Source organism: Heterodontus francisci, chromosome 16 (genome assembly GCF_036365525.1).
Source record: "Heterodontus francisci isolate sHetFra1 chromosome 16, sHetFra1.hap1, whole genome shotgun sequence".
NCBI classification, from domain to species: domain Eukaryota; kingdom Metazoa; phylum Chordata; class Chondrichthyes; order Heterodontiformes; family Heterodontidae; genus Heterodontus; species Heterodontus francisci.
Window position 1 is genome coordinate 90,013,178 of NC_090386.1, and position 24,170 is coordinate 90,037,347.

At 47.6% G+C, this 24,170-nt stretch overlaps 1 protein-coding gene across 1 annotated transcript in view; it reads left to right on the top strand.

The window, feature by feature from the left end:
- Positions 1 to 2,024: 2,024 nt before the first annotated feature.
- Positions 2,025 to 24,170, top strand: part of maf1a (MAF1 homolog, negative regulator of RNA polymerase III a) — a gene marked incomplete at its 5' end in the record, with an annotated part of 29,083 nt that continues 6,937 nt past the window's right edge. Inside the window, 4 exons of the mRNA XM_068048582.1 lie at positions 2,025 to 2,113; positions 12,461 to 12,589; positions 21,152 to 21,320; positions 22,471 to 22,592. Coding sequence (XP_067904683.1) covers positions 2,025 to 2,113; positions 12,461 to 12,589; positions 21,152 to 21,320; positions 22,471 to 22,592 — 509 coding nt within the window. The remainder of the gene's footprint in view (positions 2,114 to 12,460; positions 12,590 to 21,151; positions 21,321 to 22,470; positions 22,593 to 24,170) is intronic.

A 24,170-nucleotide genomic window follows, 5' to 3' on the forward strand; every position in this document is an offset into this window, starting at 1 on the left:
AGGTCCCCCACCCCCCCCCCCCCCAACCACTCAACAGTGGTGGCTGGCTGCGTTTTGTATTTTTAAATTAAAGTTTATAAAAATGCCTGAGAGAGGACTTTCTTGTTGAAGTGTCTTCTCAGTTACTTACTTTTTACTGCAGCTGGGTGCTCCTCTGAAGCTGGAAGGTATCTGATTAGCCCTCCAGCCTCAAAGAGCCCACCCATTGCCCTTAATGGACAAGGAACCTGTCTCCATGCCAATTATGGGTCAAAATTCCATCAGCTGACTGTTTCCTCCCAGAGCCAGGCTGTGTGCTGGTGAGGGTTGCATTTGGGACCCGGAAACAATCCCCGCTCCTGTTTCCCGCCACCGAGGTGATAATTCAGCCCCTACTATCAGGAACTGCCTACTTAGGCACCGAACATCTTTCCAGACTCACAATAGAGTTAAACAACTTCAGAGTACAACCACTGCTTCCATTCTTTTCAGACAACAGGTGCTGGTAATGAAGTAAAAACAAAAAACGCTTGAAATGCTCAGCAGCCCTGCCAGCATCTGTGGACAGAGAAACAGAATTAATGTTTCAGATCTGTGACCTTTCATCAGAACTGGTAATAAGTTTGCTGTTTCCATTGACACCTCCCGTAGACTCATCTTTTCTTCCTTTACTTGTCCCATTACCACTCCTTTTGCTTTGCACCATCATCCCTTCTGTCATTTAATGGCTCCTGCCTTCCTGACCTATCCACCCCTCTCACTTTCCCTGCCTCTATACTTGCTTAAAGTAACATTTTGCACTTCTGACAAAAACGTGATCTATCTGTTTCTCTCTCCAAAGCTGCTGCCTGACCTGCCGAGTATTTCCAGTATTTTCTTTTTGTATTACCGAAACCCTTCTCCCCATGTCCTCTGTCCTCCTTTGCATGCTTCCTCAGAACCCGCCTCTTTAACCAGACTTTTGGTCACCCCTTCTAATTTCTCCTTTCCAGCCCTGACATCTGTCTTCCATATGCCTGTCTGTGAAGCACCTCGGGATGTTTGTATGTTAAATGTATGATATAAATGCAAGATGATATTGTATGTGCCCTCATGCAACATCCACACACATCTGCTTTCCACTGGGGGTGGTAGAAAGTGATCAGGAGCAACTTTACTTAACTTTTCCCTCAGTATCGAAGGTGTTGAAAAATATTGTAGGAGCTATCCTGCTATTCCACTGAGGTCATTTGATTCAGAAGAAATCAGGCGCCAAACCTTATCAACACATCTGGAGGAGTACATAACATTCAGCCATGAACGGTGCAGTGGTTAGCACCGCAGCCTCACAGCTCCAGGGACCTGGGTTCAGTTCTGGGTACTGCCTGTGCGGAGTTTGCAAGTTCTCCCTGTGATCGTGTGGGTTTTTGCCGGGTGCTCCGGTTTCCTCCCACAGCCAAAGACTTGCAGGTTGATAGGTAAATTGGCCATTATAAATCGCCCCTAGAATGGTAGGTGGTAGAGGAATTGAGGGAAGGTGGGGATGTGAGAGGGTAATGGGATTAATGTAGGATTCGTATAAATGGGTGGTTGATGGTGGGTGGTTGATGGTTGATGGTGGGCCAAAGGGCCTGTTTCAGTGCTGTATCTCTAAATAGAAAAAAAGTTTTCAACAGTGACTACACTTCAAAGAGTAATTCATTAATTGTAAAGAGCTATGGGACATCCTGAGGTGGTGAAAGGCGATGTATAAATGCAAATTCTTGCTTTTTTTGCTAATTCGACAATTTTCAATAGAGTGAGCCTAGTCCTGCTACGTTCAAGGCACTGTATAAATAAATGCAACTTGCAGTTGGGTGTTCAGCACAGATGAGTCTCTGGCTGGGAAAGACTACAACACCCATGATGCTGTGCGCCTGCGGTGCAGGCGCAGTGATGCGGAAGCTGGCGCGCAAGCGCAGTGTGCCGCTCCCGCGGAGGCCCGAGATGTGCGTGCGGGCGGGCGGGCGCTCCTCAGCTTTAACTTTCATTTGAAAAAAAAGTGGGGAGAGTGAAAAAAATAAAAAAACATCACGAAGCTACTGCCGAGCTCGAGCTCTGAGGTGATTAATTCGCAGCTCACCATCGAGACAGGAGATTGCGGCATCATCGGCAGGTGAAGGGGGTGGGGTGGCACAAAGGGGGGTTGGTGCAATGGGGAGGGGGTGGCACAATGGGTGGTGGGGTGGCACAAAGGGGGGGCTGGGGTGGCACAATGGGTGGTGGGGTGGCACAAAGGGGGGGTGGTGCAATGGGGGGCACAGTGGGGGGGGGCGGGGTGACATGGCACAATGGGGGTGTGGGTGGCACAATGAGAACAGGGTGGCACAACATGGCAGGGTGGGGTGGCACAACACTGGGGGGTGTGGGTGACAACACGGGGGGGCAGGGGGTGGCACAACATCGAGGGGTGGGTGGAACAGCACCACAACACTGGGGACGTTGGCACAACACGGGGTGGTTGGTGGTGTATGTGAGGGAGGACACAGCACCCTTGGGGGAAAGGGAGCACAACTTCCAGCGACGGGGGGGAGTAGAAGAGGGGGCACAGCACCTAGGGCAGGAGGATGGGGGACACAGTACTCTTGGGAGAGAGGGAGGGGATGGGGGGGGGGGTCACAGCACCTGGGCTGGGGGAGCGGGTTAGGGTCTAGATTTGGGGTTACAGGTAGGATCTGGGTTTGGCATTGCAGGTTGTGGAATAAGTCTTGGATTTGAGGTAGGGGGATAGGATCTGGGTTCTGGGCGGAGGGGAGTTCGGCTCTGGGGAATTGTGGAGCACTTGCTCCTGGATCAGCAGAGGGGCCATGTCAATCTGGATCTAAATTTAATTTGGGCTTGATGGACTGGATTGGTAAAGCTAGAGAGACCTGCACCGTAGCTGATGGTGGTAACCGATCAGAACACTGGGAAATAGTGCCATGGCTTTCTCTGGCATTCACCTCAGCAGTCAGTCAGGACCTCGGGTTAATGTCTTATCCAAAAGACGGCACCTCCGACACTGCAACACTCCATCAGTACAGCACTGAAGTGTCAGAGTAGAATAGTCTCTGGTTTGGGTTTTGAACTATTGACCTTTTGACTCAGGGGGCTCTACCAACCAAACCAAGCTGAACAGGAATAAGAGAACAAATTGGCTCACTCTTTCTGTTTCCTCTTATTGGGTACTTGAATCTCATTTATTGGGGAGGAGGGCTGAAGGAAGGAGGGAACATAGTCTGCTCTGGCTGTCTGATTTTGACAATTACTTTGAAGGAATTAGATTGTGATCATAGTAACATAGGAAATAGGAGCAGCAGTAGCCCCTCGAGCCTGTTCTGCCATTCAACCAGATCATGGCTGATCTACTTCAACGCCATTTTTTGACACTATCCCCATATCCCTTGATATCTTTAATATCTAGAAATTGAATGCTGACCCTGAAAAGGTGGTGGAAGAAGATTCAGTACAAACTTCCAAAAGGGAATTGGGTAAATACAGGGCTATGGGGAAAGAGTAGGAGAGTGGGATTAATTGGATAGCTGTACAAAAGAGCAGGCACAGTGTGCTAAATGGCCTCCTTCTGTGCTCTATCATTCTACGATTCCCTGAAAAGAATTTTGCAGCTTTTCAATGATATCGCGAATGGGTATTTTGGAGTACAGTTGTGGTATTTAGCTGCTATGGTGGAGCTGTGCTTAACTGGCTTGTTAGCATGTTGGTTGTAATGTATCACAGAATGATAGAATATGCAGTTCTTTGTGTGATGAATGTGATTTTTCTTTTGGTCTTTTAATAATTTTACTTGAAATGTCAATGGGGTAAGATATCTTCAATGTGTCATGAAATTGTAAGCCTAGTTTATAAAGAATGAGGTTGCTATTTCATTATACAGAGCTCGGCTGTGGAATTTGGCTCTAGCCCTGCTGGAGCTGGTGTTAAGGAAGCTAGGGTAGCTGAAAATGGCAGGTGCACCATGCTTGTAAGGGTGCTAGAACAGGCGTGCCCTAGGTGCACCAGAAGCATACAGCGTAGGCAGGTCATGAGGCCAAGCAGTCTCTTAAGGCTGCTTTGCATGTTCTCCCAATTTGGACTGTGGAAGTCCAGTTACTGCCCTCTCGTAATTATTCCCAACTGAACGTGTGTTCATCTGCATGAGGGACCTACCACTAATGTTGCTTAAGGCTGCGTTTGCTGACAATGCCACCACTTGGTGGCGAAGTACTGGCACATGTGCAAATACAGCCTTATTGACGGAAACATCATTGCCTGTGACGTCTCAGGCAGCTGCCAGTAATAAAGATGGCGCTGCTCAATTTAACACAGAAAAGAACTGAACCCAAACCCCCTCACCCCTTAATGGCAGTGATCGCTGCAAACACACACCCCAACAGTACCCCGCTCCCTCCTGTGATCGCCACTTCTGTTCCCTGCTCCCTCCCACGCCAGACTGCTCGCTGCTCCGTCCCGCCTCTTCAGACTGCGCACCGCTCCGTCCCACCGCATCAGACTGCTCGCCGCTCCGTCCCGCCATTTAAGACTTCTCGCCGCTTCAGACTGCTCGTCGCTCCGTCCCATTGTTTCAGACTGCTCGTCGCTCCGTCCCGCCGCATCAGACTGCTCGTCGCTCCGTCCCATTGTTTCAGACTGCTCGCCGCTCCGTCCCATTGTTTCAGACTGCTCGTCGCTCCGTCCCATTGTTTCAGACTGCTCGTCGCTCCGTCCCATTGTTTCAGACTGCTCGTCGCTCCGTCCCGCCGCTTCAGACTGCTCGTCGCTCCGTCCCATTGTTTCAGACTGCTCGCCGCTCCGTCCCATTGTTTCAGACTGCTCGTCGCTCCGTCCCATTGTTTCAGACTGCTCGTCGCTCCGTCCCGCCGCTTCAGACTGCTCGTCGCTCCGTCCCATTGTTTCAGACTGCTCGTCGCTCCGTCCCATTGTTTCAGACTGCTCGTCGCTCCGTCCCGCCGCTTCAGACTGCTCGTCGCTCCGTCCCATTGTTTCAGACTGCTCGCCGCTCCGTCCCATTGTTTCAGACTGCTCGTCGCTCCGTCCCATTGTTTCAGACTGCTTGTCGCTCCGCCCCATTGTTTCAGACTGCGCACCGCTCCGTCCCACCGCATCAGACTGCTCGCCGCTCCGTCCCGCCATTTAAGACTTCTCGCCGCTTCAGACTGCTCGCCGCTCCGTCCCATTGTTTCAGACTGCGAGCTGCTCCGTCCCGCCGCTTCAGACTGCTCATCGCTCCGTCCCATTGTTTCGGACTGCGAGCCGCTCCGTCCCATTGTTTCAGACTGCGAGCCGCTCCGTCCCATGGTTTCAGACTGCGAGCTGCTCCGTCCCATTGTTTCGGACTGCGAGCCGCTCCGTCCCATTGTTTCAGACTGCTCGCCGCTCCGTCCCGCCGCTTCAGACTGCTCGTCGCTCCGTCCCGCCGCTTCAGACTGCTCGCCGCTCCGTCCCGCCACTTCAGACTGCTAGTCGCTCCGTCCCATTGTTTCAGACTACTCGCCGCTCCGTCCCGCTGCTTCAGACTGCTAGTCGCTCCGTCCCATTGTTTCAGACTGCGCGCCGCTCCGTCCCGCCACTTCAGACTGCTCGCCACTCCGTCCCATTGTTTCAGACTGCGTGCCGCTCCGTCCCGCCGCTTCAGACTGCTCGCCGCTCCGTCCCATTGTTTCAGACTGCGCACCGCTCCATCCCACCGCTTCAGACTGCGCACTGCTCTGTCTCGCTGTTCCCTCCCCTCTTCATCCCCTGGAGAAACGGTGTGGGGGGTGGTGGGGGAAACAGCGGAGCACCAGCGGCAAGGCGGGAAGCGAGCAGTGGGATGGAGCAGCGAAAAGTTGGGAGCGGTGGGATGGAGCAGCAAGCAAGCGGGTGCGGGAGAGTACGGTGGGAAGGCGAGGGAACAGAAGCAACAATTGAGGTGCTGATTGTGGGGGAGGGGTGGGGAGCGGTGTACTGCTAGAGAGGATGGAGGTGGCGATGGCGACACTGAGTGGTGAAGCAACACTAGAAGTCTTTACATCTGACGTCATTACGTGGTAACGTTGACACATTTATGCGCAAACCCATACTGGCAAGGTGGCAAATGTTGGGGCGCACTGATGACGTCAGCGATCGCTCTGTGCTTGCCCTGCATTGTCAGGAGACACTCTGGTTATTTAAAGGGCCAGGCATCCGACCTGCAGGTGAGGTTCCTTTGTCTTACCTCTGGTGTTCTGACGCTTGTGTTCTGTTCTTGGAGGAGTTTTGGTGAAAGTGGATTTCGAATCAAGTGTTGCTTCATCCTGAGATGAAGATCAGAGGAGTTATCAACAGAAAGCCTGCTAGAGTTATGGGGGCTATAATTGAAGTCCCTCTTGGGCTACAACTCAACAGGGACTTGGAGCACAGGCAGCAGAGAGCGGAAGCTGTTTGCAAACAGAGAAGGAGGAGAGCTCTCAACAAAAGGCCCTACCTACTAAAGGTCTTGGGGAGCACTTCTAACTTTACCTCAGCCAGTGCTTTGTCTGAGGTGCCTCTGATTCTGCAAGGTGGTTGCTGAACTGCGCCACCTCCTTCAACAGGAGCTGCAGCCACAAGTGGTGGGGTGGTAATCCCTCAAGTAGTCACTGGAGCTGGTGTCCAAGTTCGTGGTGGTCTGCTGCATCCTCCACAACCTCGCTATCACGAGGTCACAACAAGGCAAAGACGCCACTCCCAATCGACGTCAAAGTCACTGTCGCCCCCCATTTCTATGCATGCGAGAGCAGGTGTTATTGCCAACATTTCACAGTTTGCCATCCATTGCTGAATCAGGGTGGTAACAGAGGCCCTGTACAGCAGGAAAGTGGACTTCATCGTTTTCTCTCTCACCAGAACAAAGCAAGGGGAGCAGGCACATGGCTTTGCCTGGGTAGGATTCCCAATAATGTGAGATGGCATTGACTGCATGCACCTGGCTCTGTGGGCCCCACATGTAAATTGGGAAATGTATTGGAACCGCAAGGGCTACCAATCCATTAATGTGCAGTTGGTGTGCAACCATGCACAGAACATTGTCAATGAATACCTGCTATCCTGGCAGTAGCCATGATGCCTTCATCCTGAGGCAGTCTGCTGTACCCATCTTTTTTGTGCCACCGCGATGAACCAGAAGCTGGCTGCCTCTGGATACCCACTGTGTGCCTGGTTTATGATTCCCATCCACCACACGAGGATCCTGTACCTGTGACGAGAGCTGCAAGGAGCATCGCGGAGTGAACCATTGGTATGCTGTCTGGAGAGCTGGGGGTGGGGGTGCGGATGGGGGGGGGCGGCGGTGGTGCGGGTCGGTGGTAGTGGTGGGGTGGTAATCCCTCAAGTAGTCACTAGAGCTGGTGTCCAAATTTGTGGTGGTCTGCTGCGTCCTCCACAGCCTCGCTATCATGAGGGCACAACCTGTGCCGCTAGGCATTCGCAGGCCACCTCGAGGGGGAAGAGGTGTCTGAGACCCCTTGGGTCCAAACTGGCTACCCATGAATGACTACTGACACTCTGGTTCCCCTATGATTCATCCCATCATCACCATTGCTCCACAATTCCCACCTTTCAAACCATCTGTCGTGTACCATCATAGCGTCCTCTTGGCCAAAATTCTGAAATAAAACCCACCAACAAAAAGCCATTCCATAACAACTTTAACCAACAGCACATCCAATAATACATACAAGACTGAACTAATCACCCACGTGCATCTGCTTAGTGCCTGACTTGCAGGTGCCTTTGCCTGGCCTTGTGCTCCTGCGCAGTGCTACCCCAGTGGCTGCAGCATGGCTGGTGGAAGGCTGCTAACTTTCAACGGAGGAGACTACAAATGGCTTTGCAGGACACCCTTGAGCAGATCAGAGGCTTGGGGGCCCAGCTTCTGACTGCACCACCTCAGCATGGGTGCCAGCAGACTGGGTTGGCTGACTGAGAGGCAACAGCATGGATGCTGGCAGAGATGGAAGCATGAATGGTGTCATACTAGGAGGACAGTGGATCGTGTACCATGGAGCCACTGGCACTCCCTCAAGCTGGTGCCCCAGCAGTCGTAGTTAATCTGTTGCAGGGTATATTGCTGGACTGCTGTCAGTGCTCAAAGCGGCACGCAGACTCAGATCTGCAGCCATGAAGACAGAAGTCTAAGCCTGCATGGCAGCAAGCATGAATCACCTGATCTTCGTCTGAGCTTTCACTGCAGCACTGAGGCATTGGGTGGCTTCTACCTGTGTTGCAGTGGCAGTTGAAACATCGGCCACCAGATGCTGCGTCACAGGTGGGTCTGCAAGTGTTGGCCACTACTTGCATGCTGAACAGGATGAGCTCCAAGCTCTCTGTGAAGCCTTGTGCCAAGTTGGAACTGGATTGCTCCGTGCTTCTTGATATTAGGTTGTCTGCAGGCCTGCCGATGCATCTTGGTGTGCATCCACATCAGATTTCTGCATGCCATCCCATCAGAGTCCTCATCTGAGTCCCCTGCAGCAGAACCTGTCTGTGACCTTGCCCTCCAGGGAGCTTGCGCACAAACACGTTTTCCCCTGGCCCATGCCCAGTAACTCACCACGTGCAGATCCTGACTCTGTACTACCCTCTGAGGTAGGTGCAGTTTTTTTATTTGTTCTTGGAATGCCAGCATTTATTGCCCATCCCTAATTGCCCTTGAGCACGTGGTGGTGAGCCATTGCCTTGAATCGCTAGTCTGTGTGGAGTCAGTATACCGACAGCGCTTTTAGGGAGGGCGTTCCAGGATTTTGACCCAGCGACAGTGAAGGAATGACAATATATCTCCAAGTCTAGATGGTGTGTGGTTTGGAGGTGGTGGTGGTCCCACGTGTCTGCTGCCCTTGTCCTTGTTCTAGGTGATAGAGGTTGTGGGTTTGGAAGATGCTGTCAAAGGAGGTTTGTTGAGTTGTTACAGTGTATTTTGTAGATGGTACACACTGCTGCCACTGTGCGCTTGTGGAGGGAGTGAATGTTTCTAAGATGGTCAATGGGGTGTCGATCAAGTGGGCTGCCTTTGAATGTCAAGGGAAGATGATTGGATTCTCTCTTGTGTGGAACGATCGTTACTTGCCACTTATGAGTCCAAGCCTGAATGTTGTCCACGTCTTGCTGCATGTGGGGGCCAACAGTGCCAGTATCTGAGCTGGTGACTGTGAGTGTCAAATCAAGTGATGGTGCTTCTTCATCAGAGGTCTCGTATAGTTCTCACCCTTCCTCATGAGGCTACAGCAGCTCTTGGGTACCTGAGAGTTGAAATGCAGAAGGGGAGGGTTGGGGTGAGGGAAGGAGGGGTGGGTTGGAAAGCAAAAGATCAATGGTCAAACTATCTGCAGCTTGCACTTAATGCCAAATAGCAGGATGAGGGTGAGTGGGATTTGAGAAGGTGCATAAGGCAGGAACATATCATTATCCTGAATGTTCTCGGTGACGCTGGGTGCAACGGACTCTGTCACAGCCGTCACCAAATGATGTGGCGCACCATCTCGTCCAGAGAGCTCAAGTGATGCAGGCCTGCTTGTTCCCCTTCCAGTTCTGCTTTGCTCCCTCCTGTTACGGGCCACCTTATCATGCAAGAGAGCAGGAAGAACGTCAGTTACTGTGTTGCAGTATGTTTGGGTGATGTGCCTGCCATGGCTGAATAGCTGGAGACATAGCATAGCAGCGAGAGTTGGATGTGAGGCTGGCAGCATTGTGAGGTAGAGAATCTGAATGTTAGGCCTGAGTCCAGATTGCTAGAGTTTGCTGATGGGTGAGCGATGGAGTATAGTGCCTTGAGCAGCGTGAGAGGTTGGTGGTGCGGTGAGTAGGAGCTGTCCTTTGAAGATGTATTCACTGACCTTGACCAGTCGTGTGAGGTCATTGATGTTCTTCCGGCAATGCTGCTAGGGGCTCGGGGCCAGACTCCAGGAATTGACCTCCCTGGCTCCAATTCCCTTGGTAGGCTATATACCTTGAGGGCCTCGTGGCCCCTGCAGAAACATTGCTTCTCTTCTCCTTTCCATCACCTAATGCCTTCGAAAACCTGGGAGCCCTCTCTCATGACTGTCGCTCCATTTGACGTGCTTCTTATAGGCAATTCCTTGATAAAACAGTCAGTGGCAACTTATATAATGAATGCAGCTCCCCTTTAAGAGGGGTAGGATGCCTTTAAGCCATGCAGGCTCGCTGTAATGTGTGCTAGCTGTGCACACAGCTGGGCACTGAAGGTGCAGGCAGCCAGCATGTGTTCAGTGCTGCGCTGCATGAAGGGACCAGACGTGGGGTATTCTGGAATCGTGAGCGTCACAACCAAAAACTGGAGTAATTGAATTTTTCCCAAAGGCCTGATGAATGGTGTACTGTGTCTTCAAAAAAACAAGTTCTGCATCAAAGCCTTAAAGCAGTTGGGATTGAAGTTAAGCGCTGGAAATAGATAAGAAATTGGTTGTTGGGTAGGAAGCAGTGGTTACACGTTAGAGAAGATATGTTAGGGTAGTTCGGAATTACTCAGCTAAGTATCTCAGATATTGATATCGGAACCTCTACTGTTCCTAATTTTTCACAAGGCAAATAGAATGTTGAAACACATGAGGTAACACAGAAGTTGTTCCCCATATTGGCCTAAGTTTGCCTTTAACTATCTTAAAAACAACTGAACACATATAAGTGGACTTCCGAGTTGAATCGGGGAGTTGGAAACCATGGAAACATTTTAAAAACAGTTGCAATAAACAGGGTCTTTTAAGGTGGTTTTGGATGTTGAACTGAGCTACACTGAGTGCCCTTCCTCATCTGTATCTATCTGTGGGAAACAAAAGTCCTTTTTTTGCCACATGAGAAGATTAATACTGCATCTAGAGCGAAACTAACTCCCAGCTAATACTAGAAATGATGCAGAACTGACGATAAGCATGAGATAAAGTTACTTTTATTATATCTTCATACTGCCTTGAATCATTGTTCTTGGAGATTTAGAAATCAAGAGCTTGCATTTACGCAATTTTGGGACGTCCCAAAGCACTTTACAATCAATTAAGCATTTTTGAAGTACAGCCACTCTTGTAGGGAAACACAGCAGCCAACTTTCCCACAGAAAATTCTCACAAACAGCAAAGAGATAAATTACCAGATAATCTGTTTTAGTGATGCTGGATGAGGGATAAATATTTTCTAGGTCACAGGGGAGAACTCCCCCCTGCTCCTCTTCGTAATAGTGCCAGTCACTTGAGATAGCAGACAAGCATCAGTTTAACATCTCATCCGAGAAAAACGGTACTTCCAACAGTGCAGCAGTCCCTCAGTATTACACTGGAGTGTCAGCCTGGATCATGTGCTTACATAGATATCAAGTCCAACTTCTGGGAAGCAGTTACTTCACTTTTCCTCTAGTCCCAGTAATTCTCCTCTTCCTCTGCTGAAGTTGTTAACTCCTGCTGGGCGCAGTTCCACATCAGGAACCACTCTTCTATACCACACCATGGCTATGCTTCATGTGTTGGCAGTCTATTTGTCTTATGAGATGTGACTGCTTTGTGATTTTGTTTTGTCAGCTTGAAGGGAGTCTAAGCAGTTCCCTGCAACACAGAGTGCTGCTTTCAATCAAACAAAGGAAATGTCTGTGTTCAGTGAACACTTTCTGTAGCCCAATATGCATGGAAGAAACAACACCAAGTACAGCCTGGTGTTTGTATTGCTATTCACAGAATCGTTACAGTGCAGAAGGAGGCCATTCGGCCCATCATGTCGCCACTGGCTCTCTGAAAGAGCAACTCCCTCAGTTCCGTTCCCTGCCTTCTCCCCGTAACCCTGCTCATTCATTCTTTTCATATAACTGTCTAATTCCCTTTTGAATGTTTCAATTGAATCTGCCTCCACCATGTTCTCAGGCAGCCCATTCCAGACCTTAACCACTCGCTGCGTGAAAAAGTTTTTCCTCACTTTTGCTTCTCTTCCCAAATACTTTAAATCTCTGCCCTCTCGTTCTCAATCCTTTCATGAGTGGGAACAGTTTCTCTCTATCTACTCTGTCCAGATCCCTCATGATTTTGAATCCCTCTATCAAATCACCTCTCAGCCTTCTCTTCAAGGAAAACAATCCTAACTTCTTCAATCTATCTTCCTAACTGAAATTCCTCAACTGTGGAACCATTCTCATGAATCTTTTCTGTACTCTCTCCAATGCCCTATTAATGCTCACTATTGAATGTTTTTAATACTAACAGACTTGCCAGTGAAGGGGCGAGTTGGGATTTTGTGACAATTTTTTTGTGTCTATGTAAATAAGCAGTCAGGGTCTAGCCTTAATGTCTCATCCAAAAGATGGCACCTCTGACAGGGTAGCTCTGTCTCAGTACTGCACTGAAGCGTTGGTCTGGATTACAAGCTCAAGTCTCTGAAGTAAGATGCTACCCACTGAGCAAAGGCAAGCTGACACCTAAAGCATAATGCTACCCAAGTGTTATAATCTGACTAAACCCTGTGTATCAAATTTCAGGATTGAGAGTTATTCGTGCAAGATGGCTGGTGAAGACAAACAGGTGTTTAAACATTTCTGTCAGGGGGGAAATCCACACATCCTGGAGGCCCTTTCACCACCTCAAACTACTGGCATCAGCCCTAACAAGTAAGTTTTGGTTTATCATTTGGATCCAGCATCTGGATTTATCATTTTGTTTAAGGGGGGTAAATCGGAAAAGGGACTTGACCATAAAGAAACTTCATTTCGCTTAAGTCTTTCCTTATCCCAGCTGATGCTGTTATAAACGATTTGTAACATTCTGTTACGGACTTGTATTTATTTCTTGCCCGGATTAAAACAGTGTGTGCCTTTAAGACTCTGTTAAAAACAGTACACCTTTAAGGGAGAGGAAGTTCTGAAATTTCTAAGGCATGGTGTGCCAGCAGCTGCACTTGTTACCTGAGGTGACAGCAGGAGAGAGAGAGGTCACATGGTTCAGTGTTTCGATTTGACTGTGTGTAAAACTGGCAAAATCCAGCTAAAACCAGTTAGTTGTGAGACACTTTCCAGCAGGGCGTGTTACTGAAGAAAAGAAAGCTGTGTCATTTCTCTCAGCAAAGATTCTACAGGGAGTTACGGGCCGAGTTAGTTGCCTAAAGAAGAAAAGCCTTTTTTCAAGAAACCGTTTGTATTGCTGAAGGAACTGTTGATGTTTGATGCAGCCAAAGTGTTTGAATACCTATTAAGGACAGACTACTGCATCAAATCCATGTGAAGGCTTCAAGTGGCCTTTGGCTATTTCCACATTAGAATACCTCATCCATCAGGAATGTAACCTACAAAGATTTATTTATTCTTAAGCAACTAATTTTAAAATCACCATTTTAAAAAACTGGTTAACTACTATTATTTTTGAGTGTATGTGTGCGAATGGGAGAGTTAGATTAAAATAAGAATTTATAAGGTCTTCAGACATAGGTTTATGTAAATAGTGTTTAGGATTTAGTTTTTTTTAAATAACTGGTTAATTTGTTGTTGTTTAAAGATACCTGGTTTGGTCTGTTTTATTCCGGGGGTTACTAGAGCGTTTGATTTGGCTGTTTTCCGGTTGGGTAGAAAGCTTTAAATAATAAGCTGCAACCTGTGGAATGACGGGACTGAGTTGACAGTGCGTTGCTTCCACCGCGGTTGTAACAATTCTGAAAACCTATTTCCTTGACTTTTTTCCTGTTGCTTTGATTCAGTCCAGTGAATAAAACTTAATGGTCATGAGGGAGATTAGATGATAGTGGTTTAGGTACTGACTTCCACCTGTAGGACTAGTCCAGGGTTGAAGTCTTTTTCTGGGCGTAAGGCTCCTACTTGAAATGAAGTCTTGTTCTAGTTCCCCGTTGGCATACTTTCCCTGGTTCACTAATGATGGGCAGTAACTTGACATTCTTACTCGGAGAGGCCAACAAGATGATTGCTATGGGCAAAACCACAGTGATTCTGTCGGGACTGCTCACCAGAGACACCTTGTTGGAAGAGAAAACTTTGATCTGCGCATAACTGCACTGTACCCAACTTGGGACTACGTGACAATGATGCTAGGTGTCTGGAATGGAAAATGTTCCATTCCCCAGCACTAATACCCCTCATCATTGTGGGCATAAAATTAACAAAAAAAAATCTATTTTTAAACCGGTGTGGCCTTAATGGGGATAGGTCATCTGTGTGAGGGTGAACTCAGCAACAGAAATTGTAGAAAAGGTTCCATTTGTAGAATTTACTAGCGAACAGACTTGGGTCATAATGGTATTATCTGAAAAGTTGAAGTACCTTGGACTGGTATTACTGAGTGGTTAAGGAAATCTCCACACATTTGCTTTTCAGGAGCCATAGATCAGATAGGGTGGGTGGGGACAGAATGTTGTTTTGACCAAGGCGTGAGGAGTGCACTGTTTAATCTAGTCCCACTTCTGCACAAGTCACACATAGATTTAAATTTTTTCCCACTTACCGATACAGCCAATCATAGACTCTATTTTTATCCCAGAATAAAGCACACCAATCAGGTTTCTTTAATAAAGAACAAAGTTATCAGTTTATTATGAACCAAGTCTTAAACAATAATGAAGTAAAGCCAACACACAAATTGAAATGTCAAAGGCCCTTATTTATCCTAGCCCCTCACACAAACACACAGTGCACACTGTTTAACTGGGAAAAATAACACAGATTTTTGTTTATAGCTGTTACAAAGGAAACAGAAGGGGAAAAAAAAACACTTGGCTGAAAAGAAGGTATGGAAAGATGGCCTTTGTTTTGGTTTAGTGTCCCAAATGCGTATGGGATCTTCCTAGAACAGATCTTTCCAAGCGATGTTTGGGTCGGCTTTCCAAGAGATGCAACTACAGAGGCTCCAAATAGGTCTTACAGCAGGAATGCAGCAATAAGGTTTCAGTTCCCACACAGTTGATATGCAAGATTCCTTCAAACATGCAGGGTTTCTTCAAATACAGGAGGAAACAGGAATCTGACACACTAGTTGCAGGATGTGTTTTTGAGAGAGCTGAGCTGTTCTTCTGGCAGGCAAGACGCAACTGTCTGTTGTAACAGTTCAAACTGAAACTAAAACCTTCCAGAAGTCAAGTCTCCTGACATCTATAAATCTTGGCCTGTCACTTCTTTGTAAACATCTCCCTAAGTCAAAAACAACCCCTGTTGGGTGATTATCCACAGAAAGGTACCTTCCAGTAAGACTTGTTTACTAGCCCAGCCAAGGAACCTTCTGGTATCTTTAAAAAAAAAAACACCAAATTCAGCCTCTTCAAGGTTTCAGATGAATCAGTGTCCAGAATTCAAATATAAGTCCTTAACATATTTTACCAAAGAAATAGAAGCAATCTTGTAACAATGTTGTATTGCAATATTATTGGCAAAACAGATACGATCAGAAATAGCAGTGAACGGCTCAAAATGCTTGTATACATTGCAAATTAGCGCACAATTCCTTCCATTGGCAGAGGCAAGCTAATAGATTTGGGCACTCATTGGGAAGGTTTCCATTCTGGTTTCCCTTTCAGACTGAGTATTATGAGAAACTAACAGAGACCTGCAAAACATTAGTGGTCAAATTAGTATACTTAACCAGTTCCGTCGTCTATCTCATCCACTCTTCCCATGCCATCCTTATTGCATGCTATTCCATCCCTTCCATGCTGCCCCTTCATTACATCCCATCCCATGACATGTCCATATTGACCCTGACCTCCCTCCCACAAACAGCTGTATCATCTAATTAAAATGCAATAGGATTGGTTATGCCTGAACTAAACACAAGGCAGCGCTGATTCACAAAATGGAACAGAATCTCAGCTTCACTCCATTTTTTTCTAACCCTGCTTTTTTTTGTTTTACGGTGGCCATTATACCCCAGGCCCCTTTTATATATTTCTGTTGAGGGGGCCTTTATTCCCCAAGCGCCCTTTATATGCATTTTAAAATAACTTTATTAAAAACAGATAAATAAACCAAAAACTCAAATTAAAATGCCATTTTCAGCATCGATGATGCACTCCAGCCCCTGTGGTGCCCACTGGTCATGGAAGGCCTCAAGCGTACCGGCGGATGCTGCATGCTCTTTCTCCAAGGACACCCGGCGCGGGCGTAACTGCGGAAGAGGGGCAGGCAGTCAGGGCGGCCTGGACCTGTGAATTGTCATCTTGGCCAGGCTCAGGAGCAGACTGACGAGGAGATCCTCCTCCCAGCCCATGCCCCTCCGCACCAGGTGCCCAAAGATCAGGAACATGGGGCTGAAGTGCAGCCAACACTTGAGGAGCAGCCCCTTTAAATATGCAAACAGGAGCTGCAACCTCACACACTCCATATATACATGGAACATAGACTCGTTCAGGCCGCGGAAATTACAGACGGCCTGGGAGTCTGTGAACCTGCTTAAAAGTCTATTGCACGGGACTGCCCTGTGCAGAACCCTCCACCCCAGGTCCCTGATGTAAAGGGGACGGGCTCCCGCATAGGGAGACCTCCACCGGGGTTTCCCCTCGCGGCCAGATGGCAACATGGACCGCCAGGCGTGTCCGACCGGCTGACGAGGGCGAGGAAGTGGAGAGTGTGCAGGAGCAGCCCGTACAGGAAACACCTCCGCGACGTTTGGAATGGCACAGAGGGCATTTCCGAGAGGCTGCTCGGGTTGTGCGGGACTGGCTCCCGAGGAGGGAACTTCACTCCTTAACGCAGGAGGTGGGGGCGTACTTTCCTGGGTCAGTCCCAACTGCTGATTGCGGCCAGTGTGGGCTGCTGACTGAGCCAGCAGTTGTTACTGAAGTGATTTGAGGTAATGCTCGCACATGCTCTACTCCCAGCTACCATACATTAATGGCTCCAGAGGGAGGTGAGAGGAAAGAATGAATCCTGGCACATCTCATGGATCTCTGCCCAAGCTTTAAAATAAAAACTGACCTTCATAAATGTTAAGGAGAATCTGCACCACTTCTCCCTCACTCTATCGCACTCTCTCAGTCACTCTCTCGCTCTATCTCTCTCAGTCTCTCGCTCTATCTCTCTCACTCTCTCGCTCTCTCTCTCTCACTCTCATGCTCGCTCTCGCGCTCTCTTGTTCTCTCTGTCTCTCGTGCTCTCTCGCTCTCCTCTCACTCTCGCGTTCTGTCTCTCTCTCGCGCTCTGTCTCTCTCTCGCGCTCTGTCTCTCTCGCGCTCTCGCTCTCTCTCTCGCGCTCTCGCTCTCTCTCTCGCGCTCTCGCTCTCGCGCTCTCGCTCTCTCTCTCGCGCTCTCGCTCTCTCACTCGCGCTCTCTCGCACTCTCGCTCTATCACGCTCGCGCTCTTGCTCTCTCTCTCGCGCTCTCGCTCTCTCTCGCGCTCTCGCTCTCTCTCGCGCTCTCTCTTCTCTCCCTCTCTCTCTTCTCTCCCTCTCTCTCTTCTCTCCCTCTCTCTCTCTCTTGCGCGCACGCGCTCTCGTGCTCTCTCTCCCGCGCTCTCTCTCTCTCCCGCGCTCTCTCTCTCTCCCGCGCTCTCTCTCTCTCCCGCGCTCTCTCTCTCTCCCACGCTCTCTCTCCCGCGCGCTCTCTCTCTCCCACGCGCTCTCTCTTCCGCGCGCGCGCTCTCTTCCCCATGTGCACGCTCTCTCGAGCTCTCTCTATCACTCACTCTTTCATTCTCACTCTTGCTCTCTCACTCTCTCACTCTCTCACTCACTCTCTCACTCTCTCACTCTCTCACTCACTCACTCACTCTCTCACTCTCTCACTCACTCTCTCACTCTCTCTCCACTCACTCACTCACTCACTCTCGCACACTCTCTCGCACACTCTCTCACACGCTCTCTCACACACTCTCTCACTCACTCTCTCACTGTCTCTCTCTCTCACTCTGTCTCTCTATCTCTCTCTCTATCTCTCTCTCTCGCACTCTCTTTTTCACACTCTGTCTCTCTGTGTGGGGACCGCGACACACCAATTGTTGGCAGCCACAGGTGCATCAAGTTACGTGCTCCAGTCCTCTGCGTGCCCCACGTACCTCTGCATGTGCCAGGTTCCACCTACCAGATCAAAGTGACAACCGTTTTGTGCACTGCAAAGTTACACAAATTACAGTGAGGAATTTTTAACAATTGCAGTTAGCATCCACTTCCTGAAACTACTTGCCTGGCTAGCTGTGCTTAGTTTAGATAAGCCACTTGCTTTTGATGGCTTGCATCCCACGTTGCTGAAGATAGCAGAAGGGCTTGTAATCATCTTCCAATTTTCCCTAGATATGGGGGGAGGTGGCAGATGGTTGCAGAATGGCAAATGTGACACCATTATTCAAGAACGGGTTATAAGGACATTCCTAGGAACCACAAGCCAGTTAGTTTAACATCACTGGTGGGTAGGGTTTTAGAAACTATAATCACGGAAAAAAATCGACAGGCACTTAGAGAGGTTTGAGTTAATTAAGGGTAGCCAGCACAGATTTGTAAAAGGCAGACCATGCCTGACTAATCTAATTGATTTTTTTAATGAAGTAACAGAAAAGGTTGATGAAGGGAATGTGGTGGATGTTGTCTATATGGATTTTAAGGAAGTATTTGATAAAATACCATATAAAAGGCTGATTAACAAAATTGAGGCTCATGGAATTGGAGGATCAGTGGTATTGGATAAAAATTGGCTTAAGGACAGAAAACAGCAAGTCGTAGTAAATGGTTGTTTTTCAGACTGAAGGATGGTAGACAGTGGTATTCCCAAAGGGTCAGTGCTGAGATCACTGTTTTTGCTTTATATAAATGACTTGGATCATGGAATACAAAGTAGGATTTCAAAATTTGCCAATGACACCAAACTTGGGGCTGTGGCATGTGGTGAGGATGGTATGCACTACCTTCAATAGGACAACCAGCAGAATGTGCAGACAAGTGGCAGATGGAATTTACAGACAAATGTGAGGTGATGCATTTTGACAAAAGGAATAGGGAGAAGCAGTATATAATTAATGGCACAGTTCTAAAGAGTGTGCAGGAACAGAGGGACCTGGGGGTGCATGTGCATCGATCTTTGGCAGGACATATTGAGAGAGTGATTAGCAAAACATATGGGCTCTTGGACTTCTTAAATAGAGGCATTGAGTACAAAAGCAGGGAAGTTATGCTGAATCTTTATAAAGCTCTGGTTCGGCATAAACTGGAGTATTGCATCCAGTTCTGGTCACCACACTTCAGGAAGGATGAGAGGGTCCTTGAGAGGGTGTAGAGGAGATTTACCAGAATGACTCCAGGGATGGGGGATTTTAGTTACAAGGTCAGGTTGGAAAAGCTGGGGTTGTTTTCTAGAGCAAAGGAGATTGAGGAGAGATTTAATAGAGATGTACAAGATTATGACAGGCTTAGATAAGTTAGACGAGGAAAAACCCTTCCCATTAATTGATGGTACAAGGACTAGGGGACACAGATTTAAGATTTTGGGCAAGAGATGCAGGGGAATATGAGGAAGAACTTTTTTAAGCAGCAAGTGATAATGACCTAGAACTGGCTGCCCACGAGGGCATTATAAATTGGGGGAGATTTCCTTTAGGTTGGAAGTTGTTCCAGACAATATTTTTTGGTGACATTTTCCATTTATATGTTGATATATATCTTTATATATCTTTGTTCAGGCTTATTTAGTACATTGGTATAGGAAACATCTCTCAAGCTTATACAGTTTAATTTTAGGCTGCCTTTGCTGACAATGCAACCACTAGGTGGCGGAATACTTGCACATGCACAAATGCAGCCTCATGCACTGAAACTTCACTGTCTGCGACGATTTTTGGCAGCTGCCAGTAGCAAAGATGGCGCTGCTCAATTTATCACAAAAACTAAAACAAATGAAACCAAAAGGCGATTGCCACCTTGCTGCTTCCTCCCCTCTGCTCTGCCTCTGTTCCCTCCTGCTTCTGGTCCCTGCAACGGGTTGTTTAATGAATTTTATTGACGATTATTTCTGGACACAAACCCGAATTTTAAACCAGTGAGCATTTTAACAATATTTCTAACATTTTGGAAGTTGGAACAGATAAATCCTGGGAGCTTGTGTTCAGCATGATTGTCTGTGAAGTTCAACAGAATCCGTGGCCTCTCCATTTTTTCCCCCTCGGCTTCTCCATCCCACTCGCAGTCTCCCTCCCTCCCCTGCCTATCTTGTCACTCTCTCTCTTTCCCGCTTCCCCCGTGCGGGGAAGAAAGGCAGCGATCGCAGGAGGAAGACGGAGGGAGCAGAGCAGAGGGGAGGAATCGGTGAGGCTGCGAGCGAGGGTCCACAGGTGGTGGGGTGGGTGAAGCAGCCAAGTGGGGAGAAGTGGCGAGGCCGGGAGTGATGAGCAATGAATGACATTTTCGCTCGCATGTGCGAATTAGTCCTATCAAGCCGGGTGCTGCCGTAGGCTGTGCATACGCAGCACCATACTGGCAGAGCGCTCTGATGACATCGGCACTGGGCTGCGTTGTCAGGAGTCACTTTGTTAATTTTATGCCAATATATTTGTATGATATTCTTAATCAAAATTGCCAGCATTACATTTTACCCTAGTATCATACAGTTCCCAATGCAAGGTCCAAATACAACCTGACTTTGGAAGAACAAAATCTGTCATTGAACTCCTAAATGTTTTCCCACAGTTCACTACCTTTCTATGAAATGATCTGTCCCCCTACCTGGTCTGGACTACAAGTGACCCAGTCCCCTACTAATGGTCTTTATACCTTCAGGGCTACCAGGGATAGGCAACAAATGCTGTCGTGCCAATGTCACCTGCACGCCAAGAACAAACAAAAAAAGTAGACATATTATACAACCATTATACTGTATTGAAATACTATTTATTTGTTTATCAATAAGCTCTTTTTATTCTTTCTTGACTATACTATGTGCCATGGAGATCATCTTCCAGGCATTCTTCCCTCTGAGGAGACAATGGCCTCTGCTCAGTACTTCTCCTGCAGCGCAATTTACATTAGGAACTTGCTGTGGGAGCGGGCACATGCCCTGTCCGTCCCTAACTTCCTATGTTGAAGTACTTGTGTAGCCTATAATTGGATTCTCTTTAGATCACAGTACAATTAATTGAAGGATTTGGCTTTTAATGAAGATCAACTTCCCTGTCTTTGCTTTTGAAAGTTTCCAGTAAAGTTGATACGGAATAAGATGATGAACAGGTTGACACGTTCAATCCTCTGATTTATCTTCCAGGTTAAGTCGGAGTCCGAGTGGCGATGAAAGCGAGGGCCCGCTGTGCGACAACTGCAGTCGCAAGACCTTGTTTTACTTAATCGTCATGCTCAATGCATCCTTCTGCCCAGACTATGACTTCAGCAGAGCAAAGAGCTATGACTTCAGCAAGGAGCCTAGCCTCCACTGGGTAGGTAGAGGCTGAAGTGGATTGCAGCAACGTTGGCTTAATTTTAGCTAGGTTCAAAGATGATTTATATCACCTACTTAAGTTTTGTTGGCTGTAGTGCAGCAGGAATGTGTTGGGCATCTATTCAACTTTTTAAGTTGAGTCTAAATAGCTATTTAAAAACCTGGTTATGATACAAACAAAGTTTTACTGTAAAAAAAAACATATATAGTTTGCTTATTGCTCAATTTTTAGAGTGTATTTTTAGCAGTATTGTTAGAAACATAGAAAGATTAACAACCCAAAAGGAGGCCGTTCATCCATGCTGGCCAAAAAATAGCTTTTCAATTCAATCCACCTTCTAGCTCTTGATCCGCAGACATGTAGGTTACAGCGCCTCAAATGCATATCCAAGTGTTTTTTAAATGTGATGAGGGTTTCAGTCTCTACTACCCTTACAGGCAGTGAGCTCCAGACCCCCAACCCTCTGAGTGAAAAAATTATTCCTCAACTCCCCTCTAATCCATCCACCAATTACTTTAAATCAATGCCCCTTGGTTGTTTACCCCCCTGCTAACGGAAATAGGCCCTTCCTATCCATTGTATCTAGGCCCCTCATAATTTTATACAACTCAGTTAAACTTCCCCCTTGCCTTCTCTGTTTCAAAGTTTATTTATCATACCAGTTTGCTGTAGGAGAAAAATTGTCCATAAGCCAACATACTTTGATCTACTAATACACTTCTTGTGTTCTCCTCTTAATTCACCTCACATTTGTCCTGTTACAGAGACCTGTAACCCGTAAGTACCTCGCCTCAGTGTTGAGCAGCTCAACATGCTGTGCACACACATCCAAAGTTTGAAACAGGGGAAAAATCTATCTTGTGCAGTTGGATTTCCTTTTATTGTTAAAGTAAGTGATGTATGAAAATTTCACACAACCTACCATGATGCTCTGACTGAAAGCCTTTGAGAATAATACTGTATAAAATTTACTCCTCCATTATTCCCTTTTCACTTTTATTATAATATGGCATTTAGATTACAGAAATAGTGGTCGACTTCAGTATGCTTTTTTTGTGGTTTTTTTTAATTATTATTTTCAATGGGAATATTTTGCACCTTTTAATGAATGGTTGCTAACCTAATTCTTGATGTCTGGGATCCTCAGGTTATAAATGCAGTGAATGGCAGTTTACCCTCAGCTGCTGGGGAGGAATTTAACCAGTTGAAGCCTGAACTATGGAAGGCTATTAATGATGAGATCTGTCTTTCGGAATGTGAAATCTACAGGTATGGAGTGTTCCCAGGCTCTTTTTGGTGAGGCACCTTTTCAGGTTTTTTTTTCACAGCACAAGCCCCCTGACTATATGCAAGGGTGCCAGGACATTGGGAACCTTAACAGTACTCTTCTGGATAATGTTTTTGATTCTCTTTTTTTGTCACTGATTGTCTGTGATAGCAAGGCAGCCTTGCAAATAAAGGGTACTAGTGACCCTCCCATATGCATGGTTGGGATCCGAGAGTTTCCTGGTCAGTGACCACCTGTGGGGGTAATCACTATTAGGGGAGGAGGGAAGGAGGCCTGGCATAGTCTACCCGACAATGTGAAAAATTTCCCAGGTATGTCCTGTCCACAAAAAGCAGGACAAATCCTATTTAGCCAATTACCGCCCCATTGTTCTATTCTCTATCATCAGCAAAGTGATGGAAGGTGTAGCGACAGTGCTATCAAGCATTGCTTAAACAGCAACAATCTGCTCACTGATTGGGTTCCATCAGGGCCACTTGGCCCCAGACCTCATTACAGCCTTGGTCCAAACAAGAGGAGAGTGATTGCCCTTCACATCAAGGCAGCTTTTGACTGAGTATGGCATCGGACCCTAGCCCAATTGAAGTCAATGGGAATCGAGGGGGGATCTCTCCACTGGTTGGAGACATACCTAGCACAAAGGAAGATAGTTGTGGTTGTTGGAGGCCAATCATCTCAGCCCCATGACATTGCTGCAGGAGTTCTTCAGGGTAGTGTCCTAGGCCGAACCATCTTCAGCTGCTTCATCAATGACCTTCTCTCCATCATAAGGTCAGAAGTGGGGATGTTTGCTGATGATTGCACAATGTTCAGCACCATTCACGACTCCTCAGGTTCTGAAGCAGACCATGTCCGTATGCAGCAAGAAATGGACAACATTCAGGCTTGGGCTGATAGGTGGCAAGTAACATTCGCGCAACACAATTGCCAGACAATGATGATCTCCAGTAGGAGAGAATCTGACCATCTCCCCTTGACATTCCACAGCATTACCATCGCTGAATCTCCCACTATCAACATGCTTGGGGGTTACCCTTGCTGAGAAACTGAACTGGAGCATCCACATACATACTTTGGCAACAAGAGCAGGTCAGAGGCTGGGAATTTTGTGGCAAGTAAGCCACCTGCTGACTTCCCAAAACCTGTCCACCATCTACAAGACACAAGTCAGGAGTGTGTTGGAATGCTCTCCATTTGCCTGGATGAGTGCAGTTCCAACAATACTCAAGAAGCTCAACACCATCTAGGACAAAGCAGCCCACTTGGTTGTCACTCCCTGCACCACCGATGTGCAGTGGCAGCAGTGTGTACCATATACAAGATGCACTGCAGCAACTCATCAATCATTCTTCAACAGCACCTTCCAAACCCACAACCTCTACCACCTAGAATGGCAAGGGCAGCAGACGCATGGGTACATCACTACCTACAAGTTCTCCTCCAGGCCACACACCATCCTGACTTGGAAATATATCGCCGTTCCTTCACTTTCGCGGGATCAAAATCCTGGAATTCCCTCCCTGTTGGCATTGTGGGTATACCCGCACCAGATGGACTGC